General features: G+C 39.3%; 1 protein-coding gene across 6 annotated transcripts in view; it reads left to right on the plus strand.

Moving 5' to 3' along the window:
- Window positions 1-10148, plus strand: part of LOC105096171 (interferon-induced very large GTPase 1) — a 37181-nt gene extending 27033 nt beyond the window's left edge. For all 6 annotated transcript variants that reach the window (XM_031460134.2, XM_010988460.3, XM_064492615.1 and 3 more), the window contains one exon: window positions 1080-10148. In XM_031460134.2, the coding sequence (XP_031315994.1) occupies window positions 1082-8389 (7308 nt within the window). In that variant the 5' untranslated portion in view covers window positions 1080-1081 and the 3' untranslated portion in view covers window positions 8390-10148. The remainder of the gene's footprint in view (window positions 1-1079) is intronic.
- The last annotated feature ends 9998 nt before the right edge of the window (window positions 10149-20146 follow it).

A 20146-nucleotide genomic window follows, 5' to 3' on the forward strand; every position in this document is an offset into this window, starting at 1 on the left:
GAGCATGTGTCCTTCTCTATCTGACTTATTATACTTAGCATAATATTCTCTACGTCCATCCATGTAGTTGCAAATGGCAATATTTCATTCTTTTTTTTTTATGGTGGAGTAATAGTTGATGTGTGTGTGATTGTGTGTGTGTGTGTGTGTATGACTTCTTCTTTATAAATACATATATACTCTTTTATCCATACCTTCTTCAGCATTTATTATTTATAGACTATTTGATGATACCCATTCTTATCAGTGTGAGGTGATCCCTCATTGTGGTTTTGATTTGCATTTTTCTAAAAACCATTGATGCCGAGCGTCTTTTCACGTGCCTGTTGACCATCTGTATGTGTTCTTGGAGAAATGTCTATGTAGGTCTTCTGCCTATTTTTTACTAATCTATTCCTTTAATGTAGCTCTCCAGTTCTCCAGCATCACTTATGAAAAGGACTCTCTTTTCTCCATAGAATACTTGCCTCCTTTGTCATAGATTAATTGACCATAAATGTATGGGTTTATTTATGGGCTATTCTTTTCCACTGACTTATGTGTCTGTTTTTATGCCAGGACTATGTTGTTTTGATTACTGTCACTTTGTAGTATAGTCTGAATCAGGGACCGTGACCCCTCCAGCTTTGTTTTTTTTCTCAAGATGCTTTGGGAATTTGTGGTGTTTTGTGTTTCCAAATAAAATTTATGATTATTTGTTCTACATTTTAGAAAATGTCCTAGGTAGTTTGATAGTGACTGCATTAAATCTATAGGTTGCTTTGGGTACTATGGACACTTTAACATTAATTCTTCTAATCCAGGAACACAGGGTATCTTTCTATTTCTTTGTACCATCTCCAAATTCCTTCATCAATATTTTATAGTTTTCAGAGTATATGTCTTTCATCTCCTTGGTTAATTTGATTCCCAGCTATTTTATTCTTTTTGATGTGGTCAAAAATGGAATTGTTCCCTCAATTTCTTTTACTGATAACTCATTAGAAGTGTATAGAAAAGCAACAGATTTCTGAAAATTGATCACAGAGTTCTGTATAATAGTATGACATAGGCTAATTGAGTGTCTTTTCTTCCCCCAGCCATGGACACAGGAGATGATAATGAGCCCCTGCTCAGAGGCAAAAGGGGGCAAGATCTCCAAGGGAGGCTGAGAGAAGTAGGACTGGCAGTCGAGTTCTGGTTGCCAAAGCTGCAGGAACACCTGGGTGTGACCTGTGCCCAGGCCTTACAACACCTAGAAGAGGAAGATCTCCAGAAGCTGAAATCCCTGACACAACATTCTTGGGAGAAGAAAGCCCTGGAGAGGTTGCTTAACCAGTCACACTCGAATAGTCTTTCACAGTTACAGGAGTGTCAGGTGAAAACAATACAGAAAAAACAGAAGCAGGCAGAAGAGACTCTGCAGGAGCTAGAAGAGTTGCTTTCAGAAGGGAGGCAGAGGCAGGAAGAAGCAGTGAGGAAAAAGGAGGAAGAGCTGAGGCAGGCACTGGAAATCCCCAAAGAGTACTGGCCACCTCCTGAAAAGTCCCTCCAAGAAGTCACAGAAAACCTGCAGAAACAACTCAACCACACAGAGGGGACACTGTCTCACAGGAAAAACCTCCCAGATGGAGAGCTGGTGAGATATGCATCTGGAGGACTAGCCCTGCAGGGAATTTACAAAACTAGTGACAAAGGGAGCCTGATAGAGAAGAGAGAGGAGCTACTCAGTGTCCCCAAGGAGTTCTCACTCTGTGGCCCACAGCAGGGTACACAGATGAAAACAATAGAATTTACATCTTCTCAAGCAGAATCCATGTTCACTCAGACTATAGAGAAGCTGGGCTTCAGTGCAACTGCCTTAGCAAAGGGTGGAGGTTGGGGATTAAGCCTAAAAGCTGGTATGGATCAGAAGAAAGACTCAGAATCTGAGGAAAGACGGCAGTCACATTCTAAGCACTCTTATTTCTGCTCAACCAAGTTCAACTACATCCCGCTGGCCTCCTGCCACTTTGCTGTTGATCAGCTCCAATTCTCCAAGGCTGCTCTCCAGGAACTGAAATGCATTGAAGATCTTTTGGGTCAGCCCACAGACTCAGATAGACTTCCCTTGCTGAGGCGCAGGACTGAAGAATTCTTCCAAAGGTTTGGCTCTCATGCTAACCAGGGCCCTTTCCACCTGGGAGGAATCTACTGGTGGAAAGCCATTTCAGAGGGTTTCCAAAGTGAGCAGCTGGAAGCAGTCAAACAGCAGACAGCAGAGGCCCTGGATATTTATATAACGGGGAGCTACACTGGCTTTGGAGTGAAAGGTGCTGCAGGTGTGAATGTGTCACAGTCTCATTCAAAAATAGCCTCTCAGAGCTCAAGCTTACAAAATCTCCAAACCAAAGTGCAATTATCTGTGGTCCAGACAGGTGGTCCACCAGAAGCAAATGGCCTTTTACAGTGGAAAACTGGCCTGGTGGCCAATAATCAAACCTGGTGTGTCATTGACCGGGGAAATCAGCTGGTGCCCATTTGGGATATCATCCTTTCCAGCAACAGAAGTGATTTCAAGGATCCTTTTCAGGTAGCTAACTGCCTGAAACAGAGCTACACTGCTCTGACTGGGCTCACTGCCCAGATCCAGGAGGGAGAAGAATTACTGAATGCTGAGAAGACAGCTACTGTTTTCCTAGACAATGTGAAATCCTGGGAGGTTTCCGATCCTGAAGAGCAGCTGAAAAAGCTGATACATTTCATGCAAATGTTGACTCAGAAAATAAAAAGTTATGACTTTTGGATTCATAGATGCCTCACAGATTGGGGTCTACAAAATTTTCTAATAAATACTGTCAACTTTTGCAAAAAATCTTCTATTTATGGAACTGAATTTATCAAATCTCAGTTGCGCAGCCTTTTGGATCCTCACATCTACAGAGTGTCAAACTTTCCACAGGCTGATTCCATTATGCAGTGGATCTTCCAGTCAGAGCCAGAACAAGAGCATGTCAACATCACCAAATTTTCTGAATTGATTAAAATCCTTGAAAAAAACAAGAATGACCTTATGGAAGGGAAGGCCAAATCTGAGTCCACAGAATCAGTGGAAGAAGCTCAAGTAAAGGCTACTTATGAGGTCAGCGTTTCCCTTGGCTGCTTCTTGAATTACCTCCGAGAAACAGGGCAGCAAGACACACACATCTTGCTACTTTCCATTGCAACTGGTGCAGGATATCATGGGGTAAACAATACTTTTCAGTATCTCCTGGGGTGTGATGAGTTAGACTTCCTACTGAATAAAATGCAAAGTGCCAAAGGTAAATACAAGGAGCTCAAAAATATTTGTGACTACAGGGCTCATGCATTCCTGGTACTCACAGGTTTGACAGCTACAGCTGGCATCAAAGCTGTTTCTCCAGAGGAGAAAACACAACGCTTAGCATTGGTAAGACATCACATGGCACAATCTTTGTCTAAAGAAGTTGTACAACTCCTCTCCAAACCTGGAGCAGATCATAATTGGGAAAACCTAGAAAAAGACCTGAGATCGCTCATTGATGGGGATTATGGAGACACCATCTCTTCATTGCAAAGGGATGAGGTGAGAAAACAATTGCAAAGTCTCTTCTATGAAAAGAAACAGTCCCATAAATCACATGATAATGAAAATAACAAACACAAGGTCACAGAGAATCAAACCTTCCTAGAATTACTCCAGCGTCTAAACCTAGAACATTACTACCCAAAAAAAATGAGCACAGCTAACTTCCATCAGATCTACAAGAAGTCTGTGCACAATACCCAGCCCTGCTCTGAAAGGGAGCTTCCCTTCTATTTCCTACAGAAGCTACTGATGCTGGATTATGGGCTTAGATACCTGATCATCAAAGATGGTGGATACACAGAGAAGCAAGTCTATCCAAGCACCTCAAATCAAGAAAATGACACTTTTGATCCATATGAAGACCTTTTTGAAGACAATGATAGTCTCACTAATTCTTCAGCACCTAATGTGACGCCCTACATTCACCCTATGGATATTCAGATGGCAATTCTTTACTGTGCAGATGTTCTTTCCAGACAATATATTTTGGCCAAACTTTCCATTTGTCAGTTTGCCCTCCCCCTCCTCATACCTAATCCCTGCAATTCTCAAATTGAATTCTCCCTCTGGTCTCTCAGTCAAATTAGGAGGAGCTGGCAGCAAGCAAGGAAATCAACAAAGGAGCAGAAGGACAATTACAAGAATCAGCAGATGTGTCGTGTCTCTACCCCCATTGTGTCCTTTCTTAGAATTGGAAATGACTTCTCTGCCTCCAAATCTCAGATCATGAACTGTCTTCTCACTAAACGAAAGCATGATGTCTTTTTTCACCGACACTGCAAAGGGAGCAGCAGGAACTCTCTCTTGATGGGAGGTGTGGTGGAAGTTGCCTGGTTCTGTCCTGGCGGGGAAGATGAGGACAGATTTGACAACTGCTTGACCTTCACCAATCTTCACGGAGATGCAAAGGAACATAAGAAGCAACTCACATTTTTGCTGGAGGTCTCTTCTCTCATTGTGGTCCTCATGTCAACTTCTGATGACAATAAAGAAAACCGAAAAATTATCCATGACCTGTGTCAGGCATCAAAACCTTTAATCTGTTTGCTTGATGATAAAGAAAAACTGATGGCCAATACTTCTGGCCTAAGGGTGAAAATTGGAATTAGGAACAGAAATGAAGCAGAATTAATAGAGGAGCTCACAATTACAATCAGATGGTTGCTAGAGCTCTCTGACACCACTCTCAGCCTGGAGGATTGTGCCCAAGTTGCTCGCAAGCAAGGACTGCTTATTGATGAAGACCAGAGAGATTGCAAAGAAGCCAAAGAAAAGGCAGAGGTTCTAATGGCCCTACTGGAAGAAGTGAAAATATCTCAGATGAAGGAAAACTTACTACCCCTTCAGGGAAAACTGTGGCAACTTTGGTGTAAAAAGGACAAAGAACTCTATCATCTAAGAGAAAAGGGGAATCGGACCATCGAACAACACAAGAGTGAGATTGAGATGGAGAAACAATTAATACGACAGGAACAGCTGAACAGAGCCTTTCCTCTCAATAGTTTAATACATTCTGTCCTTGAAATTCTCCAAAATCATTCAGAAACTCACACCAAACTCTACTTCTTGCAATGGCTGAGTGTGTTTTTAGACAAATTGACTGCAGGACACTTGGAAAAGCTAAATGAGAAGAAAAAGGCTTTGTGGTCACTGGTCCAAAAAGAAAAGCAAGAGGCACCAAAAAGTAAGTCCCTGAAAGCCTGGCAAAGTGAGATAGAAGCTATCTCCAGAGAGATTAGTGACTGTTCCTTAGGAACTGAGCAAATTCTCAGAGAAGTTGGCCAGATCTATGAAGCTCTGGAGGAAGCTTCCTCTACTTTGGGGGAAGCTTTTATTGATAGTCTCCTTCTCTCCCTTCCCCACATTGCTGCAGATCTGATGATATCTGGGGTTCCCATTGAGCTGATGGATGGGGATGCTTCATATGTACCCCTAAAGTGGGTGGCAGCTGTTTTCGACCAGGTATCTGAGAAACTTGGAAACAAACGGCTGTTTGTTCTCTCAATCCTTGGCCTACAGAGCTCAGGGAAATCCACCCTGCTGAATGCCCTTTTTGGGCTGCAGTTCACTGTCAGTGCTGGGAGGTGTACCCGGGGGGCCTATATGCAGCTCCTGAAGGTGGAGGAGACATTCACAGAGGAACTTGGTTTCGACTTCATGCTTGTTGTCGATACAGAAGGACTTCGGGCCCCAGAACTCAGCAACAAGTCCCAGAATCGGGACAATGAGCTGGCAACCTTTGTCATTGGACTTGGAAACTTGACTCTGATCAATATTTTTGGGGAAAATCCATCAGAAATGCAGGATATTCTACAAATAGTCGTCCAAGCTTTTCTGAGGATGAAACAAGTAAAAATCTCTCCCAGTTGCCTCTTTGTCCATCAGAATGTGGGGGAAGTTACAGCTAAAGACCAAACTATGGAAGGACGAAGGTGGCTAGAGCAGAGGCTAGATGAAATGGCAGCAACAGCTGCTGAAGAAGAACAGTGCTCAGATGTAACCCGCTTTAGTGATGTCATTAAGTTTGATGTCAATACTCACGTCTACTACTTTGCTCACCTCTGGGATGGCAATCCTCCAATGGCCCCTCCCAACCCTCGTTACAGCCACAACGTCCAGGAGCTGAAAAGCAGAATTCTTTTGGCTGCCAAACAGGAGTGTAGGGGCAGCATCATGAAGATATCAGATGTAAAATTCCGAATTCAAGATTTGTGGAGAGCCCTGTTGAATGAGAACTTTATTTTCAGTTTCAGGAACACAAGAGAGGTCATGGCCATGAGCAAATTGGAAACCATGTATAACTACTGGACCTGGGAGCTGAGGAGTCATGTGCTGACCTTGCAGGACCAGCTGATCAACCAGATTCAGAACGGAAAAATCCAGACACCAGAAACACACATGCTTAAGGCTCCAGTTACAGGAAAATATGAAGCCATCAAGAAAGAACTTGAAAAATTCTTTAATGAAGATCCGGATAGTGAAGTACTGGTTCAGTGGAAAGGAAATTTTGAAAACAAGCTAATGAACCTTAAAGAGAAACTAATTTTAGACAGCCAAAGTAAAGTCCAAGAACTTATTAGCTTTAAAAAAAATCAAGAAAAACTGGATAACAAAAAATCTGGTTATGAAAAGGAATTATTGGAAAAAAGCCGAAAGTTGGCTTTAACTGTAAAGGGCACAGAACTGAGTGAGGAAGAACTACATGAGAAATTCAACCCACTTTGGGAAAAATGGGTCTGTGATGTGTCCTCAAATCTCCCGCCAGTTACAGAGCCTAATATTGAAGTGGATTCTGAAAGCATCCTCTTGGATTATTTCAAAAAGGAGAAATATATGCTGATGGACAGACTGAAGAAAAATTCTGGAGAAAAGTTTCAAATCAAATATGACAAACATATCAAGATGAACAAGAGATATTTAAACATTTATCCACTGACATTAGAGCCCCAGGATATGGAGTCTATAAATATCACTACTGACCAAATTATTTCAAAATTTAGTGAAGCTATTAACAGCATTAGTAGGCAAAGGCATGATTACCATCCAAGTTATTTCTATGAAATCCTGAAAATCATAGATGAGGAGGTGAAATCTGCTCCCACTCAGGAAAGATACACAGTTACAAGAAAATATGAAATTGACTTATCATTGTGTTTATTCCGAAGTGCAGCCATGAAGTTTAAGGAGATACACAAGGCATTCAAGAGAGCAAATGATCCTGTGAACTATCTAGAAAGCAAGAAAGATGATTTCTTCATGAGTTTTAAGATCTCTTGTCAAGGAGCAACCTCAATCAAAACATTTGTTGATTTTCTGTGGCACAAACTCACCCCTGCTATCTCCACCACTGTAAGGAAAACCATGGCCCCCAAAATTGGTGGGGACATGCGAGCTACCTGCCCAGCATTCAGTGGAAACAGGGCTAATCTGGAGAAACACATTCTCATCTCTCTGGCAGAAGAGGAAAATTTTGATAACTACTGGCAGTACCTTCGTAATTCAGAATCATTTTTTAAGAATTACATTGAAAACTGTATTAAAAGATATTGTTCTGAGCAAAGAAATGAAAAAATGAAGACTTTTTTAAAAATAAGTTTAGATGACATCAAGAATGCCATCCTCTCAGCCATTCATGCATCCACAGCAATAGCTAAAGACAAAAGCAGCACAGTGTCTGAGTGGTTGGATTTGTTCTGTGATCACCTGGGGGGTAACTTGATCTTTCCACGAAAAGACTTGGTAAGCATTGAACACCAGGAGATAAAAGACATTGAGTTTCTCAAAGAAGCCATGAGTAAGGCTTTGGATCCTGAAATGGAGAAAGCAGCACAGAAGTGTTTGTGTACGCTTGTAGAAGACATTGTTCCTGAAATCCAGAAAATGCTCTCTGAACATCTCTGTGGCTGCTGGAAACAGTGTCCCTTATGTACAGCAATTTGTACAAACACAATCCCCACCCATGAAGGAGACCATAGTGTTCCCTTCCACCGTCCAGAGGCTCTCAGTGGAAGGCATTGGCATCAAACAGATCAGTTTAACATTAATTTTTGTACTAGCATGGTAGCAAGTGATTGTTTCTTGCGTTTCGAAGATGGCAGGAAAATTCCATATAAGAACTATCGACAGGCAGGAGGGGAGTATGCCAAATGGAGTATCACCCCAGACACATCCACCCAGCCATACTGGAAATGGTTTGTCTCTCACTTCAGATCACAGCTGGAAGAAAAATATCACAGTAAATTTATAGGTAAAGGTGCAATTCCTGATGCATGGAACAAAATTACAAAGCTGGAGGTGCTTGATTACTTGAAAAATAATTAATACTCAATAACTACAAAAGAGACCCAGTATCTGAACAAAGAGGCACATTACCCAAACAATCTTAAAATACCACCTCCACATAATGAAAGCCCTCATTGTAGATTTTTCAGATGAAGCATCTAAAACTATGTCAATTAACAGCAAGAGTTGAAGATTTGCCAGGAAAGGACTTCATTTTTCTCTGCCTCAATTCCTTCTGCTTTAAAAACAAATTACTAAAATATATGAGTGCATGATACACTCAAATAAAATCATTTAAAGTACCTACTTCATATTTTAAACTATTATTCTGAATGTTGTTTTTTATTTTTAATATAGAATGTTATATAAAGTCTCAGGTAAATAATTTTCATAGAAGGAAGTTAAAATCATTGTACACTGCTACAAATTGTACAGAATAAATATATGGCTATTTCAATTAATATACACTTCTTGACTGCAAGCTACAAATTGTTTTCTCTTTTAACTGTATTTTTTTCATACTCTGAAACTGTGAAGAAGAGTATTAATGCTTGCGTGCAAAAACACTCGTGAAAGTTTCATGATTCCCAATTCCAAAACAGAGTGCTATTTAGGTATATACTGTTAAGAAAAAAAACAGAAACTTGACCAGAATAGTGCCTGCATCAATTCAGGAAACATTATCAAACAAATTTTGAAAGTAGAAATTATATAATTTTTTTCCCTCATTTAACCGTCACCCTCTTCTTCCCTGGCAACTTGGCACTTGCCTCTGCATGTTTTTTTAAAGAAAAGAAAAAGAAAACATTCACAGGAGCTTATACAAGTCTGAGTAGGAATGGTTTATGGAATGAAATTTATGACCAGGTGAAAAGGGCCATTTTAATCAAGGCTTTGGACAAGGTCAAATTTGATTAATCTATTAATGATTTTAAAAACTACTCCTTCAAGATTAAAATATCAAAAATATATAGTTTTTAACATGGTGATATTTTGATAAGACATGCTTTTTAAGTATTAAAGTATAAGAAAATGCTTATCTCCAAATTAGGCACCCTTGTGACTTTTCACACTATTTGATCCATAGAATCATGGTCACAAATAAACATGAAAAGCACCCTAAAGCCAACCAAGGATCTGAGAGGGGGAAAAATCACCATTCTGCAAACCTATACCTTCTGAAACATGACTTACGCTAGGTTCTCAAAGGTGATGATCTAAAGTAGTCCTGATACTAAGAAGAAAATTTCTTCATACCTGACATAAGGGCTTCCATTGCCTTCCATTTAAGGGCACACTCTCTACCCTCCACAGCCAGTGAAGACAGACAGTCCAAAGAACAGCTGTCAAAGGACTTGGGTCTTCAGAGCTGGGAGACAGGAGTGCTGACTGTGCTATCTTTGTACCCTCAAGGGCATCCAGCATACTCTGTTTCTGGTCAAATCACCATGTCTCCAGAAGAAATCCTGGAACAGAAACATTATATGGGAAACTGATGTTCTTGCACAGTAAGCTTTTCCTTTTGTTCCCTAAAAAGTAGTCTCACTGAGAGTTGGAAGGACCTCCTAATATGATAAAGTTGAAATAGTGATAAAAACAGAACCCACGCATAATATAGCACCTGTGTCTGACATCACTGCATCCTTGAAAACTGTGCAATATTAACACTTGCTGAATGTTTTTCATATTTGTTTAATGAACCATTTAAGCTTTTAACTAAGAAGTTTTATGTATCATTCACTAACTTTGATTTTGAAGTTGAAAGTATCATGTACAAATAAAAAAATTTTATAAATTCCTCAGGCATTTAAGCAGAGTGATTATTAAATGAAATCCAGAGGCTGTGGTCAAGAATCCCCCCAAAACTGGCAAGAAGTAAGTTGGGATAGAGTGAAGAAGGCTATGTGTGAATGTGGTTTTTGGTAACAGTAGTGGAGAGTAAAGTGCTATCAAGGTGGGGTCAGGAGTAAAGGGTCAGCGGGTTATGGTCCCTGAGAAAGATCTTAGGAACAGTGGAGTAGAGTGAATGGAGTGAGTAGGGATGAGAATTATATCATCATCAAAAGTGGGAGACAAGGGCTCAGCATAGGTCACAGGAGTAGAGATGGCCAGATTTGTAAGGTCAATAGAGGTAGCGTTCACATGGGCAGTGGAATGGGTCTCCCTGAGTCACTGAAAGTGGGGATCACAGAAACACAGGAATTAGGAGTCACCAAATCAGTAGATTTAGGGGATTTCCAAAGTAAGTTAAGCAAGAGAGCACAAGGCCTGTAGGGATGGGGCTAGGAGGATGATGGATTGTTACAAAGTTCAAACCACATGAATAACATGTGAGTTGCTTTAATGAAGATGGAAATTTGCACTAAAAAGTTTTCAACTAGGTCTCTCTCTCAGAAAGAGTGGATATAAACGTGGGAAAGTCAACTGAAAGAGGTGTGTTATGGATGAATATTTGTGTCACCCCAAAATTCGTATGTTGAAGCCCTAATTCCCAATGTGATTTTTAGAGGGGATCTTGGGAGATAATTAGGGTGAGATGAGTTCATGAGCGAAGGGTCTTCATGACTGGATTAATGCCCTTATAAGAAGAGACACCAGATCTTTCTAATATCAAGGAAAGAATATGTGAGCACACTGCTATAAGGCAAGCCAGGAAGAGACCGCTCATCAGGAACGGAATCAGCTGTATCTTGATGTTAGATGCTCTAGAACTGTAAGGAATAAATGTCCATTGTCTAAGGCACCTATTCTATGGTGTTTTGCTATGGCAGCCAAAACTGACTAAGACAGGGTTTGTCTGAAAATTGGCCCCCTTAAGGTTTGGGATGCTTTTCCCATGGAAAAAGGCATATGAAGCAAACAAGTTTTTATTTTATACCCTTCATTCAAAACTGTAATTCTCTTTAATCATTTGAGTACTTCAGGAAGGTCTAAAAAAGCCATTCAGCCCTTTCTAGTAGTCTAGTGACACCTGGATAGATAAAACAGTGAAGGAAAGTGTTGAGTATTACCACTAATAGTATCATGATCATTATTAATTCGGTATCTTTGCAGTATTAGTGCCTGTGACATCTTAGGCAGGTACTTTAACCTCTCTATGTTCAAGTGCCCTGTAGGTTAGGGTGCATTTCTGATTATACTGTTAGGAAGAATAAATGAATTTCTTCTCTTCTGCTACATCACTCTTCTTTGCTGGTTCTTCCACTTTCATCAGTCTCTCAGCGCTTTACCCCAAGAGCTAAATCTTTGGTCTTCCTTTTATAACTAGACTCTCTCTGTCTCTCTTAAGGAATTACCAGTCCCCATCATATTAAGTACCACTTACACATCGATGACTCCTAATACATATGTCTCACCACATCTCTCACCAAATGTCAAACACCTGCCTACTCACCATCTCCACTTGGATATCTTCAAGACATCTCAAGCTTAACATGCTCAAAACTGGATTCTAAATATCCTCTCACTCATACCCTTCTTTTACCCACAGCTTTCCTCTTTGCCATTAAAGGAAAATCCATTGTCTCAATCCCCTGGGCCAAAAAAATACTCTAAAGCAACCATATTTCTTCTCACCACTCATTCATTGCTAAATACTGAAGAATCTACTGTAAAAATATATCCTAACTCCAACCATTTACCAACATTCCACTGCAGGCACTGAGGTTCAATAGCCTCCAAACAGATCACCACAACCACATCCAACATAGCAGTCAGAAAGCTTTTTTAAAATGTAACCTAGATCATTTCAATCCTTTGTTCAAATCCCTGAAGTAGCTCCATTTTCATTCAGTGTGAAAGTCAAAGTCACCACAAGAGTCATCAAGGTGTTATACAATGTGATGTGATATGATGTGATATGGCCCTTAGTTGCCATTCTGGTCTATTTCTGTCCCCCTTGGTCACTCACTCCAGCCATTCTCAAAAGATGACTGAGTCCTCAGGATTAAGGTCCCTGCAGCATTGTGGCAAATATATACTGTAATGGTTCCTAAAAGTACCTACCAGTATTTATAAAGATAAATATACACTGGGGAAAGTGGAGTACCCAGACATTTTCAGAATTATTGCACACGAGGTCTGTGTTGACACTGACATCTAGAGAAACAAAGTATCATTATTCATAATTGGGGGCTAGGTAATAACTGGGGTCCTGGCTAAAGTCAAGCTTACAGTCAGTCCACTGGGCCCACAGATCCACAGAGTGGTCTGTCCCCAGTCCCCGAGTGTGTAATCAAGGAATGACAAAATTGTCAGTGGGACTAACCCTTCCATGGGGTCCTTGTCTTATGATGTAAGTGTTATAATAATGAGAAAGGGTAGGCAGAAGCCTTCAAAATTCCCCTACACCCTGGCAAGTTAATACATCTTTGTAAAAAATCACAACACAGGTGAACGCAAGATTATTACCACCATTAAAGACTTAAAGCAGTGGTTGCCCCTATCATATTTCCATTTAATTTGCCAGTCTGGCTCCTGCAGTAACAGATGGATCCTAAAACATTCCTGTAAACTGCTGCAAGCTCAACCAGTAGTAGCCCCTACTGTAGGTTCTGTACTGGCCAAGGTAATACTGCTAGAGCTAAGGCCTAAGGTACATAGTATTTGCCATCGATTTGGCAAATGCATTTTTTTTCTCTTTCACTGATAAGGCACTTTTAGAAACACTATATTCATTAAAGGCACAAATATATTTATTTATAGTTTTGTCCCAGGGCTCTATTAACTCTCCCACTTTCTGCTATAAGATAATGGTAAGGAAAGGGGACAATCCCACAGAATATCACTTTGATCATTTATAGGATGACATCCTGTCAATTGACCAGGAAAAGTAAGAAGTGCTGAGAGAGTTCATGGCCTTGTTAAGACATGTGTCCAGAGGGTGAGAGATAAACCCTACAAAGATTTAGGGATTTGCCATAACAAAAGATTTTTAAGTGGTCAAATTATACCGTTCAAAGTAAAAGACAAATAACTGCATCTTGCATTCCCTACAATGAAAAATAAAGCACAGCACCTGGTGGGCCACTACTCATTCTGAAAGCAACATATTCCACACCTAGGAATACTTCTCTGGCCCATGTATCAGGTAACAAGGAAGTCTGCCGTCTCCGAATGGGGTCAGAGGGGGAAGGATTCTCCAACAGGTTCAGGCTGTGATACAAGCTGACCAACTGCTGAGCCATATGACCCAGCAGGCCCTATGCAGCTGGAGTTGTCAATTTTGATAAACAATTCACTGTGGAGTTCATGGCAGAGATAAGCAAATCATGGTTTCTGGGCTGAGCTGGTATGCCATTATTTTTGGAAAAAACATTTTATAAAAATACAGCCATGTTCATTCATGTGAATGTTGTCTATAGATGCTTTCACACTACAAAAGCAGAGTTGAGTAGTTCAAACAAAGAACATATGGTTGACAAAGTCTTGAAAATTCACTATGGCTCATTATAGGAAAAGTTTTTTGTTTTTTTTTTTTATGCTTGGTTAATGGTAAGTCCCAGCAAGAGAATCATAATGCAGGGGTTTGGGAATAAGGCCATGCCATGTGCAACAGAGAATTATATGCCTTTTGAATAGCAGCTTCTGGTCTGCCACTGATTCCTGGTAGTCATGAAATGTTTGACCATGAGGCACAGGGTGAACATGTGAATGAAACTGCCCATTATGAGCTGGGTTATGTTGGATCCACCAAGGCATGCTGTTGCAAAGGCCCAGCAGTAATCCATTCAAAAATGGAAATGGTATATCCAAGGTCAAACCTGTTCAGGTATAGGAAACAGTATTACTCATGAGCAGGTAGCCCCAACCCACATGTCACCTACCATGGTTGCACCAGGAACCCTCTCCCAGCTCAATTTATAGCTTTATGGAGGGAGATGACATACAAACAGCTAAAGGAAGAAGAAAAAGCTAAGCTTGATTTTTGAACAGGTCAGCTTGATATTGGGTACAACCAGAGAATGGATGGTAGCTGCAATGAAGCTACATTCATAAATAGCCTTGAAAAGCAGTAGAGAGGGGAAAATCTTCCCAAATGGAAAAACTACAAATGTTGCTCCTAGTCATTGGCTTTGTATGCAGAGAGTAGTAGCGTGAGGTGAGAATATGTGCAGATTCCTAGGCAATCGCCAATAACCTCGCTGGCCAAAAAGCAATAAACTAAAAGATCAGAAATAAGGAGGCTTTGGGTAGAATATGTGGAGGGACAGATGGCAGTGGGCACGAAGTGTGAACATCTTTATATCACACATACCCATCAGAAAGCACCCACCACTGAAGAGATCCTAAACAATCAGGTTGGAAAAATGACTTGACCAGTTCATGTTAACTGTTCTTCCTCATCAGCCTCCCAAGAACTGGCATGACAGGCATATATATGAAATGGTCACAATAGATATGTAGGCTATGCATGGACCCAATAACAGGAACTTCCACTTACCAAGGTTAATCTACCTACTGCTCCCTCTGCATGTCCAATCTCCAACAACAGACACCTATGCTGGTCCATCAATATGGCACAATTCCTCAAGGAAGTCAAATGGACACTTGTTGGCAAGTTAATTTCATTTTAATCCATCCATCTTGCAACGTCCAACACTTCATCCATATGGGGATTGATACCTATCCTAGGTATGGGTTTGCCTTTTCTGCTTGCAGAGCCTTGATCAGCACTAGTATCTAGAGGCTTACAGAATGCCTGATCCACAGGTATGGTATCCTGACAGCTGAGGGTAAGGGAAACCTAGAATTTATAGTGAAGAAGGAAGAAATTGCCTTAGGTTATATCCCAAGGACCAATGGAAGCAATGTAGGCTATAATTCACCTCTAACTTTCGTCTTCTAAATTTCCCTTCAGAAATAGAGGCCCACAGACATCAAGAAGGAATTGCCCTCCAAACATGTTTGGAAAAGTAAATCTACATGGCATAAGAAATAGACTGTGCTGGCCTTATGGAGATCCACCACTTAGATCTTATTGAAGAAAACCTTCTGTGAACAGAGTTGACTGACAGCCTCCACCTGCCACTTGATTGGATCTACCAGGATGCTCACACTGAGGCTACACCTTCCCCAGGCTGCCCTCAATGACTGAGGCATGTGAAGGCACAGTCTAGCCCATTATGGAGTTCCTTCAACTAGCAACCATTCCTCAGGATTCCCTGTATGTCTGGCCAAAATTTTCTTTAAACTCACAGTGGTCTAAGACTCTTTTTATCCCATCCTTCCTTCCCTTTCTACCTTCTCAGGTGTCAGATAGGCATGGTGGTCTGAAGGATTTCCTTGCCTATTGCTTTCTCCTCCTATATCATGTGCATTTCCTCCAATACGTCTCTTACATGTCTACTTCCATCTTGGTATCTGCTTCCTGAATGACCAAATTGACATGCAGCCCCTTACATTTTCATTCACTTAAATTATTTTAGAGATTTTTCATTACCAGCATATATGTGCTGTTTCGTTTTATTCACTGGTTTCACTGATATACAATATTTATTTAACCAGATGCTGATGGTTCTTAGGGTTATCTCCTAATTTGACTATTACAAAAATAAAAATTCTGGAATGATAAATATATCTAAAGAACAGTTTTCATTTAAGCAGAATTATCATATGGTAAGTAAATTTTAATTTTGTTAGATACTGGAGTATCTAACTCATTTTGTCTTTGTTTTCACACCCTCATGAATCCCTTTGAATCATCAAATTTTGTAAAAAATAGTATTTCACATTTGAAAATGTGCTGTTATTTAATTGTTAGCAATTTTAGGATCTTTTCACTTATTTACAAGCTATTTATACTTCTTATTCTTTCTGCAGTCTGTTGTGGTCATTTCCTTATTTTTCTATTGAGTTGTTAGGTTTTTTTGAATATTTATCTGTAAGACTTTTCATATGTTAAATGAATTAGTACTCTATCTCACAAAGGAGCTGCAAATATTTATTTTACAGTTGACACCTTTCTATTGACTTCATATAAAACATTTCTTCATTTACAGAAATGAGTTTTATGTAGTCACATGTACAGATCTTTTCCTTTCTGGTATGTGGTTGTTTCTTGCTTAAAATGGCATTCTCCATATCAGTAATAATAACAGCACTACCAAGAATAATAATAATAAATTTCATTTTCTTCTAGTATATTTATCAGTTTTTTTACTTTTATTAAATTGTATCCTTCTGCAAATTATTTTGGTAGAATAAGTAAGGTAGAGCGTCATATTATTTTCTTACAGCCATGTAGTTTTTGAATAACCTATTTTGCCACTGATTTTAAATAACATTTTAATCATAGGCAAAGTCAGTATGACTCCCTTACTTTTAACTCTTCCTGTTAATAAACTAGCACCAATTCTTTTTAAATATAAAGTTTCTTCTTTGTGAATATCTTGCAAGAATAGTACAAGCTCATATCTTCTATTTTGTAATTTTCTTGACTACTCAGACATGTATTTTCCTGAATATATCAGCTTGACCAATTCCAAACATAAACTTCATATACGTATTGAGATTGACTTGAATGTATACTTAAATTTAAGAACAAATTTAAGAACAATATATTTCTTTCCAGTAATAAGTCTTCCTCAGAAGAATGCATCTTCTCATTTATTCAAGTCTTTATACATCAGGCAAAGGCTTTAGAGATTTCTTCAGATCAACAGTATACATTTGTTGTTAAATCCAGCCCAATTTGTTATCTTTTTGTAGTTGCCATTGCATATGAAATCATCTTTTCTTTTGTATTAGCTGACCACATATTGTTCACATGTATAAAAAAATCGCTGATAACTGTTATCAATATCAATCATTGATACTGATAAAAAACTTTTAAAGCACTGATTTTTTTTGGATATTAACCTTATAACAAAATAATGGAATAATTTTACTTATTCACTGTTTCTCAATTGATTACCTTGGTTTTTCAGGTTTGATACTTTATCATTTGCAAAGAAGCAGGCATCCACTTTCTCAATTTGTATAACTCATTTTTTTCTACTCATATCTCAAGAATTTACATAGACATAACAATATTAAGCAAAGTGGATTTAGTGTCACAGTAAAGTGGTATCTGTTTTCATAGCTTTAGTGAAAATACTTTAGGTTTTACACCACTAAATATGACATGAGAAATGTATCTTTACCATACTATAAAAGTACCTACTTATCTCTACTCTATTAAGAATTTTAGTCATAAATGGATATATACTTTTATTAAATGCACTTCCTATATCCTTGCTGAAGACAATATTAATATTTCTTAATAGGAAACAAGCCATACTTGGCACTTGTGTATTTTATTTTGTAATGTTTCTGAATTCTATTTGCTAACTGAAATTAGAAAGGTGCCCTAGTTATTTATAAGTGAGATTAACATGCACATTTATTTTTAATATTTTGTCAGTTGTAGTAGGAGCAGTAGTAATAATAATAGTAACAGCAAAAATAATGATAACAAATATCTCTTATGCACTTAACTCTGTACCAAACATCCAAAGAATGTTAGATGTATTAATTCACTTATGCCTTATAGTAACAGTATAAGCAGTGCTATAATTCTTTTTTTAATAGTAAGAAACTGATGCACAGGGAGGTTAAATAACTCGTTTAATATCGTACTACTAGTAAATGATGAGGCCAGAATTTGAATCCAGGTGGCCTGATTCCAAAACCCTCACTTTTAAACACAATAGCATTTATAAAAATAATTCAGAGGGTTTTCTTCTGTCTATAAGCTTGGGAATTGTTCTTCTATCATTGGCATTATTTTTCTTTGAAGTGTCATAGAATTCCCTTTTTAACCATCTGGGCCTGATTCATTTATCTCATTCCACTCCATTTGTAAGGAAAGGCAGAAAGACCGGAGGCAATGGTTGGACAACTTTCTCAATTACTTTCATGACAATTATCACACGTAAGTTATAATTCCTTTAATGTATATGGCTCAAACATTATGCATTTCAAACAAAATTTTCCATGGACTAAAAAGGTTGAGAAATTTCTAGGCAATGTAAAATATATGGCCTATAATTGACAGCAATATATATAAATATATGTGAAACCTAATACAAATATATGTAGAGATAGAGATAGATTATACAGATAGATATAGATAGAGACATGTGAAACAGTATATGTGAAAGAGGAAGTTTGTTTAAGAGAATTTTTCCAACAATATCCTGAAAAATCCCTAAGATCAGAGACAGCTGGATCAGGGAACTGGCATGCTCATGCTGTGCTCAGGGTAGAAATTAAAGAGCTACAGAAAAACTGGACCAGTACAAGTGATCAGAGCTGCAGCATTTGATTCTGGGATAATGCCACAAAAAAAATTCTCTCACTAAAGAGAGTGAGATAGTTGTATGTAAAATTCCAAGAGGCAGCATCAGAGACTGAAACAGAAAAAGACTGATTCTCTCAAATAACCTCCAGCCTTCACAAAGGCTACTGAGTCCTCATACAGAGAATCTAAGTAGCTGGGTAACCAGGAGAGAAGCCCATCTGATGAGTATACTTGTCTTCTCATAATTAGCCTCTGCATTTGTTCTCAGGAAAATTGTAATTTTCACATTCACTGGGGAAATACATTCCATCTACAAGTACAGGACAGTCCAGCTGAAAATCACCAAAAAAGCTGAAGAGGCAGGTGATGTAGCATCACGGCAGCAAAACACACTCCTTTTGTCTCCTCTCTTCAATCTACAACAGTAAAATATCCATAACTCTACAAGGTTTCCTTTGACCAACACTCCAGGATACCAAAGACATCCACACATCTGTTCATCAAAAGGTAGGTGGACTGGAACACATACAGGAGGTAGACCAGGTTAACAGTGAAAGTGGTGCCTGCAATCCTGGATCTTCGACTACAGCAACTGAGCCCATAGCCCCAGACAATGCAGTAGCAGAAGTGGAGCAGCACACATGACTCCAGCCTCCCAACCATGATGGTGCCCACAGCCACAGGGAACTGGCAATAGCGTCAACAGAGCCTGAGACCTTGCTTCTCCAGCAGTGGAAGCGCCCAGGACTCTGGCTCCTCCACCTGCAGTGCTGGCACCCACAAATTTGACAACTTGAACATGGCAGAGGTACCCACAACCCAAGCTTCCCCTCCCCCACCTATTCTTACTATGACAGAGTCCTTGAACATGATGACTCCAGACAAACCAGAAGTACCTGCCAGCAGTGTCTCCCAGGTGGCAATCTCAGTGACAATAGCAACACTAGCAGCAGCAAGTCATCAGCAACCACAGAGGCACAAGCAACAACAATGAGATACAGGACAAAACCTCTGGAAGAGGTGGAGGGTGAAAAGTGTGAATGTTCCCATGTAGCTGAGGTAAGAAAAACCAGAAAGGTATTCACTACTTCAAATGCACCAGCACAGAAATAACTTATCAAGCACCGTGAAAAACCACAGTAACACAGAATCACAAAAATAACATAATTCTCCAGAAAACAAACTTAAAGACACAAGACAATGTAATCTAACTGATAGAGGACTCAAAATAGCTGTCATGAAGAAACTCAGTGAGGTATAAGAAAACTCAGAAAGGCAACTCAGTGATCTCAGGAATAAAATTAATGAGCAGAAGGAATAATTTACCAAAAGGATTAAAACTCTACAAAGCAGCCAAACAGAAGTTCTGGAACTGAAGCCTTCAATAAATGAGACAAAGAACACATTAGAAAGCGTTAGAAATAGAACAGACCATATTGAAGAGAGAATTAAGCAAGCTCAAAGACAGAAATCTAGAAATGATACAGGTAGAAGAGGAAATAGAACTAAAAATT

This window comes from Camelus dromedarius, chromosome 12, assembly GCF_036321535.1.
Source record: "Camelus dromedarius isolate mCamDro1 chromosome 12, mCamDro1.pat, whole genome shotgun sequence".
Taxonomy (NCBI): domain Eukaryota; kingdom Metazoa; phylum Chordata; class Mammalia; order Artiodactyla; family Camelidae; genus Camelus; species Camelus dromedarius.